Source organism: Mesitornis unicolor, unplaced genomic scaffold, assembly GCF_000695765.1.
Source record: "Mesitornis unicolor isolate BGI_N332 unplaced genomic scaffold, ASM69576v1 scaffold13948, whole genome shotgun sequence".
Taxonomy (NCBI): Eukaryota; Metazoa; Chordata; class Aves; order Mesitornithiformes; family Mesitornithidae; genus Mesitornis; species Mesitornis unicolor.
Genome location: NW_010199957.1, coordinates 103,422 through 113,892, shown reverse-complemented (window position 1 = coordinate 113,892; position 10,471 = coordinate 103,422). Strand labels below are relative to the sequence as shown.

The window sequence follows — 10,471 nt, the reverse complement described above, 5'->3', positions numbered from 1 at the left end:
GGGGACAAAACATGAGCTAAGCCCCAAATTTCTATGTCGTGAGACCTTCTGACTTCTCAAAACTCCTTTTTGTTCTAATCTGGACTGAAAACAAAGAAACTGGGAGCTGTTGTCAAGACATAAAATGCTGTAATAGGTGAAGGGAACCCTTCTGCCCCTTTATTTTAAATTTAAGCACTAACCTGGCTTGTTACATCTTGAAACATCTGATGCTATCTTGCAGATCAAAGCCTCCTTGTTTGGGTTGTAATGAAGTGTCAAACTGTTTCCTTGCAACACAAACAGGCGACACTTTGATCTGCGAAACAAGATGTTTAAGAGCCCTACTAGCAAGGGCTCCTCAGGTTTTAGCAGCGCTGCAAAGCGATGGAGTATTTGAAGTCTGAAATTGTTTCACAGTGAGACTTTTCCAAGTTATGGCAGCTGAGATCGTGTGCTGCTGTCACACCTGTGCCAGGCATCACATCAAAATCATCTAAAACAAAGCAATAGCGAGCTGGAAAACCAAACTGATCATTTTTCTAGTGGTTTCCAAAAGCAGTTGGGTTTTTTCCCCCTCCTTTTCCAAAGGGCTCGTTTCCATGGGAAATGTTATTGGAGGCAATGTGAGCCCTCCACAAAATGTCAGCTTGGCTGAAAGATTTGCAGCAGTGAATTGTTTTGGGGAAAAACAACACGATTATGGGGGGGTTGGAATCTGAGCACTGCCTGTGCTCCTGCTCCCTTGGCCTTGCTTTTTCCTGGCCCATTGAACCCTGCATCACCCTGCAAGGGCTATTTTGGGGTACCTGGAGCTGCTCACGCATCTCTCTTGGCTGCAGGCTCAGCGCTGGCGCAATGAGAACTACGAGAGGCCCGTGGACCTGGAGGGCTCTGGGGACGATGACCCCTTTGGGGACGATGAACTGGACGATGTCTACTCGGGCTCTGGCTCGGGGTGTAAGTAGCTCTGGGGCTTCTGGGGAGGGTCCCTGGGGAGCCTGGCCATGGGTTTCGGTGGGACAGGACGAGGCTTGCCATGGGATGCGAAGGAGGGGTCTCTAGAGCTGCCCTCCTGCCCTCTCCTAGGCAAAAGCAAAGGAAATGGTCCCAAAGGTTCGGCTCAGGTGACTCCATTTCCCATTTCAGTCTCTGGTCTCACTGGGCAGGATTAGCCCTTGCCCAGCATAAAGGCCTGTGCCATAGTATAGGGGTTTCATTGACCCCAGAGAGCAGCTTTAACCACCACATGGGAATTTGCAGCCCTTGGTGTCTGCTGAATCCATAACCAATCCATGCTCTGAGTTTTTTGGGGGGTGAGGCCAGGTGGGAAATGCCAGGGCAGCAGCAGCTTCACCCTTTGTTTTTCTCCCCCCCTTTCAGATTTTGAGCAGGAGTCGGGGCTCGAGACAGCCGTCAGCCTTACCACGGACACGTCCGTCACACTCCCCACCACAGCGGCCGTGCTGCCCATCACTGCGGTGCAGCCCGTGGCAACCCCCTTTGAACCGTTCCCCGCTGAGGACACCACCCCTGAGCAGACCACCAGCATCTTGTACATCCCCAGGATGACAGAGACACCAGTGATCCCCAGTTGGAAAGCAACCACCACCAGTACCGCTGCCAGCGACTCCCCCACCACCATGACCACCACCACAACAGCAGCCACCACCACCACGACCACCACTGCGGCTACCACCACCACCAGCACCACCGTGGCCACTGCCAAGCCCACCACCATCCGGAGATTCTTGCCCCCCTTTGTCACCAAGGCAGCCACCACCCGGGCTACCACCCTGGAGACACCCACCACCTCCATCCTCGAAACCAGCACACCAACGGAGGTGGCCACGTCACGGCTTGTTCCCACCAGCACAGCCAAGCCCAGGTCCCTGCCAAAACCAAGCACCTCCAGGACTGCAGACCCCACAGAAAAAAGCACTGCCTTGCCATCCAGCCCTGCCACGCTGCCACCCACAGAAGCCCCCCAGGTAGGAGGCAGGAGCCCTTCTCACCTGCTAAAGGGCTTGTGGGCCGTGTTTGAAGCCAAGCGATGGCGATGGGAAGCCTTTGGGGTGGATCTGTCTGAACCAGTTGCTCAGAGGAAGGTCAAGCTCTGTGGAGAGTGGAACATCTGGGAATCTGGAGGGGGGAGATTAAAGGGTGGGGGTTCTAGCATGGGCGGAACATGGTGATGAAGCTGGTGCAAGAGCTGAGGAGGGGCACTGGCACCTAGGGATGTGCCACGCATCCCTGGTGCCCCCAGCACTGCCTTGCCTAGCTGCTCCAGAGCAGTTTCCTCAGGCCGGAGGGGACCAGGACTGGGGGGTACCAGTGCTCCATGGGGAAAGAGCAGCTTTCCTCCAGGTCTGGGCTCATCGTACCATTTCCCAACTCACAACCCATCCGTGGGAGCCCAAAAGCTCCTCAGTTATGGCTTGATGGGGCATTTCCAGCCGGTCGGTTGTCCTGAGCAGGGGATTTAATCCACTGATCCATCTCTCATCCAGAGCCCCTCAGGGGCCCTTTGGAAACTGCTTTGACTGAAGGGTGGAGTGATTTGTCTAAACTAGTCCCTCTTTTCTGTGTACGTATATTTATGTATAGTGCTCTGGGCTCTCGCTGACCTTCAATTAATCTCTGTCACAAAAACGCGTGCTTGTGAGGAGCAGCGAGCCATGCGCTGGTGCCGGGGGCAGTGTGACATGGAGAAGGCTCCTGCTCACCCTCCCTGGCTTTGGCCCATTGAGCTCTTTGTTCGTCCCGATCTGCAACGCCCTGAGGCAGACGTGGACAGACCCATTTGCCCTGCGAAGGAGGGATCCTGGGGAGGTTTTGCTCAGGGATGGTCAGCATGGTCCAGGTCAGTGTGTGGACATGTAACAGGCTGTTGGGACAAGGGAGAGGGTCAGGGTCCCAAGGGAGCTGCAGATGTGAGGATGCACAGGAAGCAATGAAAGGGTCAGGGTTGGGCTGGGTGGAGATGGAGGGCTTCATCTTCCCAGCACAGGTTTGCTGCCCAGGCTGGGTTCAGCCCCTTGCCAAGGGGGCTTGGTCAGCGACCGTGACAGGGAGAAGGACCCATCTTCCTGCTCCTGCTCCGTGTTGCAGGGCTGCAGTCATAAGAGCAGGTTGAAGGGAGAAAAGGGGAGGGAAGAGACTCCCCTGGGGCTCACTCGATGACATCCGATCCTTGCACTTGCTGTGTTGCTGCAGCACAAATGGTTGCAACACTTCATGTCTGGCGAGAAGGCATCTGTGAGATGTTTCAGCCATCCCTTGGTCTATGCTCAGGACAGAGCCCTCCAGATGAGGAAGTGGGGCTCTCTTTAGGTCTTTCTGTAGGAAGCTATAGGAAACAGATGAGAGTTTGTGTGTCTCCAGGGCACCTGGGATGGTGACAGACAAGAATGGTCTAGTTCAGTGATGGTGGCCTCAGCCTTTTGGTGACCATCAAGATGTGGGGTTGTGTTGCTTGCTGCAATATAACCATCCACCTCAGTGACACAGGGAAGGGATGCCTCAACGTTATCCCCTGTGTTCCCTGCTGAGAGGGCCACACTGTTATCACTACTGTGGTGTTCTTCCTCTGGATACACTGGAGTTACTGGAGACAGGAACCACCCTTTGGTCCTTGTCCCCTGCTCCATCTTGTCCTTTCTCCCAGATGGAGCCAGGAGAGGTGACAACAGTCCTGGACAACGAGCTGGAGGTCCCAGTCAGCAGCGGCCCCAGCGGGGACTTTGACATCCGGGAGGAGGAAGAGACGACTCGTCCCGAGCTCGGTAACGAGGTGATGGCTGTGGTGACGCCGCCGCTGGGACCCGGGCTGGGCAAGAACGCGCAGCCGGGGCTGATCGACAACACGATAGACTCCGGCAACTCGGCTGCTCAGCTCCCCCAGAAAAACATCCTGGAGAGGAAAGAAGTGTTGATAGGTGAGACCAGAGGCCATGGGCGTGCAGGGAGGAGCTGGTGTGTTTGATGGGGACAGACAGCTGGGCTGTCTGTGTCCCAGCAGAGGGGTTGATCCTTGGCAGGACATTGGGGTAGTGTTTACCTTGGGATAACCCATACTCACCTGCCAAAACAGACAGGTCCAGGGCCTGTGCTGGGGATTTCCCAGGGGTCTTCATTACTTTGCCAGGAGGGTGCAGAGCTGGGCTCAATTTGCTTTTGCTAAGATGGGTTTCCAGGTAAAAAAAATAGGCTGTTAGGAGAAATGTGTGCTATAGGGCTGGCTGAATGTCACCCAGTCTCCTGTGATCACAGAAGAGGAGGAGAGATGACCTTGGAGGGCCACTGGTCCCTGCCAGAGGGACATCAGAGATGTGGCAGAGGTGTCAGCGTCCCCCTGCCAGCTCAAGGGAGCTGGAAGTGATGGCACAACAAAGCAGCTCTTGGTCTGAGCATGGTGGATGCCAGCAGCCACCCAAATGAGCAGCTCTTTGGGGGCCTTTCTGCACCCTCCTTACAGTCTGTGCAGAGACCTCCTGTGCCTGGGCTGCCTCGGGCCAGGCCATTACCCACTGTGCAGCTGTAGAGTAGATACCTTCCTTTTCTCTTCTTTCCTCATTCTGCCTCATCCTTCAGCACTGCTGTACTTGGAAGGTTGTTGAAGCTCCTTGAATCATGCAATTACCTGAGTCTCTCACCCTTATTTTCAGTTTTCTTAACCATAGGTTTTAGGAGAAAAGTTGCTTCTGAACTTTCAAAACACAAAACCAAGCTGGGATCCAAAGAGATCACAGAGTGCCCAGGTGGCCAAGAAGGCCAATGGCATCCTGGCTTGTACCAGCACTGGTGTGGGCAGCAGGAGCAGGGAAGTGATTGTGCCCCTGTGCTGGGCACTGCTGAGGCTGCCTCTTGAATCCTGTGTTCAGTTTTGGGCCCCTCACTCCCAGAAGGACATTGAGGGGCTGGAGCGTGGCCAGAGAAGGGCAACGGAGCTGGGGAGGGGTCTGGAGCACCCGAATGATGGGGAGCAGCTGAGGGAGCTGGGGAGTTCAACTGGAGAAAAGGAGGTGAGGGGAGACCTTATCCCCTCTGCAGCTCCTGAAAGGAGGGGGTAGCGAGAGGGGGTTGGTCTCTTCTGCCCAGGAACAAGCGATGGGACGAGAGAAAATGGCCTCAAGTTGCACCAGAGAAGGGTTAGTGGGATTGGGTTGACGGTTGGACTGGATGATCTTGGAGGTCTCTTCCAACGTTAATGACGCTGTGATTCTGTCCCCCCCATATTATTTGCACTGATGGCTGTGCCACTTCTCTGTGTTGCAGCGGTGATCGTGGGCGGCGTGGTGGGAGCCCTCTTCGCTGCCTTCCTGGTCATGCTGCTCATCTACCGGATGAAGAAGAAGGACGAGGGCAGTTACACGCTGGAGGAACCCAAGCAAGCCAACGTGACGTACCAGAAGCCTGACAAGCAGGAGGAGTTTTACGCGTAGGAGAGCCTGGCGTGCCTCACGCTCCCTCCCTCCCCACTCCAAACTCTCCCTCCTCCTCTACTTCATCCAGTCTCTCTCTTTCTCTCTCTCTGTCTCTCTCTTTTTTTGGATCAGACTGTGAATTTAAAAAGCAAAACCCACAACAGCTAAAGGAGAAAACGCATCTTCGGCATGACAAAAAATCAAGCGCCCAGAGCATCGCCGAGTTCAGACCGAGCACCGCTGGCCTTTCTGCAGCGGGAGGGACGGGACAAGGAGCCAATGCCAAGGAACCTGTGCTCGGGGAGTGCCCTGGAGAGCGCGGGACGGGGCGGTGGGGCTGCCGATGGCCACTGGAGGTCACTGGGCTTTTCCCACCAACACAATGGACTCTGGGATCTGGACACCTTCTACCAGCCCTGGGGCGCAGGGGGGTTGGTTTGGATTTATCTTCCTTTTCTTTTCCCCTTTGGAAAGGAGGGACATTTCTTTCCCTCTCTCTTGGTTTTTATTTTTTGTTGGTTTTTGTTGGGTTTTTTTTGAATGGGGTTGGTTGCTTTGCAGGAATTACCTTGCTCCCTGCTTCTCTGTGAAGAGAGGACTCGACTCTCAAATACGCTTCGAACCTTGAAAAAAGCACAAGGGGCTGGAATACCTGATGCCCTGGGGATTGCTCTTGGAGTGGGGAAAAATAAATAAATACAAACACGGCCAGTACACTGGAAATTATCTCTTTAGATCGCCTCTTTGGAGAGCTCGTGGAGCAGCAAGAAGCTACATAAGGGTATTTTGTGCTGCTCCCCTCCTGCCACCACCTCGCTTCACTGCAACGCTGTGCACAGCCAGAGACCTTAAATCTATCGAAACCGCGTGTCGCCGGCCACGGAGGGGTTTGCTGGAGAAAGGACCTTGTTCTGGCTGGGTTTTCACTGTGACCAATAAAACTCAGCTTGCGCACCACGACCGCCAGCACTGGTTTTCAAATGGAGCGGGACGTTGCTTGGTGGGGAGTTGGCCAGGAGAGGAGTTGGAAATCGAGCAGCCAACTCCTCTCCCCAGTTGCACCCGAGGGGATAGCAAAGCTCTACGAGGAGTGGGACGCAGCATAAGGAAGGCAATGCAAAGCAGAGGCGATTCCCATCCCCTCGGGGTCGGGCAGGGGTCCCCGCTGGCACCCAGCAGGTGAGGAAGGCAAGGCAGAGGGTGGCTTTGCCGCAGTCAGCCCCAGGGCAGGTTGGCTGCTGCTGCTTTTGTGTAAGACCCAGGATTGACCATTCGTGTTTCTTTTGTTGTTGCTTAGTTCCCAGTAAAACCCTCAGGGCCATGGGTCAGCCCTGGGCACCCAGGAACCTGAGAGTTAGAGGTCCTGGAAGCCCCCATCACCCAAGTGCAATGGTGTCCCCTCTGAGGCTACTCAAGGTGCAGAACAGCAAGGCCTGATCCAGAGCCCAACTGTGCCTTCTAGAAAGGCTAGAGTTCTTTTGGAGCAAGCTCTCTGCACAGAAAAGTCAATTAGATATCGCAACAAGTTGGCTTTTAATTAGCTGAAGCGCTGTTTGCGATGCAGTCAAGGAGCTTTGTTTTCATGATGGCTGCGAGCTCGATGGTGTCCCATGGAGACCTTGGCTTTGCTCTTAGAGCAATTTAGAAAGGAAAATGGAAAAAAAATTGGTTGCTTTGACTCTGTTGCATCGTGAATTCCCCTGCACAAACACAGTGATGCTCTGTCCCCTCACCGTGTCAGTGGATATAGGGATTTATGACCCTGGTGGAGGCTATAAGACAGCAGTGCTTCTTTATGTTAGGAATTTGAGAGGCCAAATGCCTATATTCTATAGAAATATATATATATATATACACACACTCACATACATACACAGTTATATAGATATATGAAATTAAATCCCTGTAAATTTTCATTGCACTGCATATGATGGCTGATGGGACTTTGGGGTTTTGAAGGTGTGAGGTTCAGGCTATGCTCCCTTGGGGTGTGCAATGGGGGGACTGTGACCCAAAAACATGGACCCAAAACAGGGTAGGGAACAGAGCCCACATGCACAGGCCAGCCCTAAAACCCTGATTTTAGAGATGTCAGCCTCAAAATTGTCATAGTTTTGGTTCTTTTAGTTTGGAGAAGATGGTCCTGTTGGGTATATTGGATGGGGATGCTGAAAGGAAGATGGTGTAGAGCGTGTGTGTCTGTGTCTTGGGTCCATCCTGGCTGTGGAGGATGAGGATGCTGTGAGGGGAGGACCACACGTCTAAAGGAGGCTGGTGCCAACCTGGCTTCAAGGGCCACTTTCTCTGACCTGCTCCAAAGGGAGAGTTTCAACTCCTGGGTTTGGTTTTCTGGGGGATTTTTAATCCCATTGGGACTGCACAAAGGGCCCCAGCTGTTGAGGGGTGGCAGAAATCAAGCCTTTTCACAATTCACTGAATTGGACATGGCAAATATCAAGGCCACCCAAAATCACCATCTTTTGGAAAAATGTGGACTTAATCTTTTGAGCTTGCATGAAAAACCCCTCCCTGCTTAATCTTTTAAATGCTGCTTTTCTTAGCTGCTTCCCTAATCTTCTTCATTCCATTTTTTTTCCCATTTAATAGTCTGAAGTTCTATAATACAATTTCTGTATTCACTCAAGCTTAACCTCGGTTCGCTCAGCTGGTGTTAAGTTGTAATCCTGGCACTTAAATCCGTCACAGTTTGAGAAGGGAGGAAGGCTGGAGGTGGGAGGGCGAGAGGAGGCTGGGCAGCGCTTCCCCGTGCAGTAATTAAAAGTACAAGAAAACCACGTGCGAAAAAATAGGTGAAGACAATTAAACTGGTAATGAGAATTGACCAAAGTCTTAATTCATTATACGTCTGCTGCTTCCATGTGTTTGCTGTATTGCCTGGAGAGGGGATGTGAGCTCAAAGAGACCATCTTTTGGGCATGGAGCCCACCTTTTTCTGGTGATAAATGATGACGGAGGCTTTCCTGTTGCCTCAGCTTCCCAGGAGCACTGCGTTTGTTGTTGGATGCTTGGAATTTTAAAAAGCCTTGTTTTGCTGAAGGATGGCTGATCTTCTGCCTCTCTTGTAGCTGAACATGGTCTGCCTTATTTTGGGAGAGCCCAGCTCCAAAAAAAATCACAGATACCATCGGCTCGCTATTGCCAGAGCAATGGGTATGGGCAAAACCCCAACGAAACCCAGATGGATGATGCTGGCAGGGCACGTGAAGGGGTTGTGGTGGTGATGGGGCTGCAGCGTAGCCGTGCATGGCTCCACGTGAGCGTGGTGTGGTGGCTCCTGGCCCTGTGCCCCGTGCTGAACCCGTGGCTGAGCCGAGGGCGGTGGAGGCAGATGGTGGGCAGTGGGGTGCAGCCGCTCCCTCCGGGAAAGGAGCTTTTGAGGGATTCCTGGTGTGAAGATGGATGGGGAAGAAGCGAGAAAGCGTGGTGGGGGAGGAATGAAAGCGTCTCCTCTCAGCTGTTGGTTTGGCCGCAGAGCAAGTTTTTTTGAAATTAACTCCAACAGTAGTGTAAGCGTTTCCCGCATCGTCCCCACCCAAAGCCTGCCGGATTTGGCACCGTCCTCCTCGGCACAGATTCAGCCCCTGCCCACCCTGTGCGTGTCCTCACAGTGATCTCACCCATGAGTGGCTGCAGGGTCCCAGCTGGGGCAGTGCCCAGATGTGCTGGTCCTTCCAGATGTGCACCCCGAGGACGTGGGCGGGGATAGAGGAGGACTTTTCCATTTGCTTTTCCATTTCTTTTGTGTGTATGTGTGTGTGTGTACCAGACACTGAAGGATGCCGCTTTGCTGTGCCAGTTTCATAATTTTAGAAGAGCTGCAATTGCAAGGCGTGAAAGGCGGTGGTGGCTCCTCTCCCAGATGTGCTGGTTTTCAGGCTTGCTCTGCCATGATTTTCAGCAGCTGTTGCCTCGGAGGAGATTGATAAAATAACCGGTGACTCCTGGGCCATATAAATAAGGACAAGGCAGGAGAAGGGGTTCAAAGGGAAGGGAGGACCAGAAAATGTGTGTGAGAGCCCAAATGAGGGGCTGGGAGCAGGAGGATGGGAAGTGGATGGAGTTGCGCCCAGCCCTGGACAGGTTTTGAAGGGCTGGAAGTGAGCTGCCCTTTTCCTACAAAGAAGTCTTTTATTGTGGACCTTTCAAAAATAAGTTTCAGGACTCTGTGCTGGGGGAGGAACCTGCTGCAGGGAGGGCGATGGCGCTGGGCTGGATGTGTGTGTGGCGTACTGGTCCTCCACATTCCCATTCCCATCCATTTTCCAGGTGGGTGCCGAAGGTTCCTGACCAGGAGCTGCTTTGCTCCACGTGAGCTTTGGTTCCCGCTCCCCACACTCATAATTTAGAGCTCTCCGATCCCTACCATGAGTCACCAGCATGGAGGCTTTAACGGGAACAAAACAATTAGCTAAAACCAAGATTTTTCAAAAAAATTCTGTTCTTTTTTTCACCCTCAACCACCTTTTTTATGATTATAAGCATTTTTGGGCTTGGAGGCTTTCTGCAAGGCTCTGGCAGCTCCTAAAATGACATTGACTTTTCAATCCTGAAAGGTTTATTAGAATAAGTGGCGTCTCGCCTGCTGCTCAGCCAGGCCGGAGGGATGGCTGTGGCGTGCGTGTATGTATATATATGTGTATGTAATTAGTATGTATGTATATATGTATATACGCGTGTGTGCGAAGCATGCGCGCGTGCACAGGTTCAATGCAAACTAACGAGGAGGAGGGGGGTTTAGCAGCCGGTGTCGCGCTGAGCTCTGCAGCCCTCAGACCCCGTCCTCTGTGCAGGATTCGGCCCCGCGCTGCTCCCTGCTCCTCTCCTGCTCTTCACCCGTGGCAAAGGCCCGATCCTGGCCGCAGGGTTAGGGGTACGGAGCCTTTTGCCGACTGCCGTGTCCCCAGCCAGAGCCAGAGTGGGGCCTGGGATGCTGGGGAGGCAGCCACAGCCCCCCCGAGGTCCCGCGTCTGCTCTGCTTTGCCCCACACACCTTGTGCCTGCAGCTCCGCGGACGTACCCGCACCCCGTCTCTAGAGAGAAGTCTC

General features: G+C 53.4%; 1 protein-coding gene across 1 annotated transcript; it reads left to right on the top strand.

Moving 5' to 3' along the window:
* Positions 1-821: 821 nt before the first annotated feature.
* Positions 822-5,497, top strand: SDC3 (syndecan 3; the record flags this gene model as incomplete). Its single annotated transcript, XM_010189596.1, has 4 exons — positions 822-939; positions 1,363-1,970; positions 3,647-3,917; positions 5,257-5,497. Coding segments are annotated over 4 exons (1,164 nt in total), but the record flags the coding sequence as incomplete, so codon positions are not given.
* Between the last annotated feature and the right edge of the window lie 4,974 nt (positions 5,498-10,471).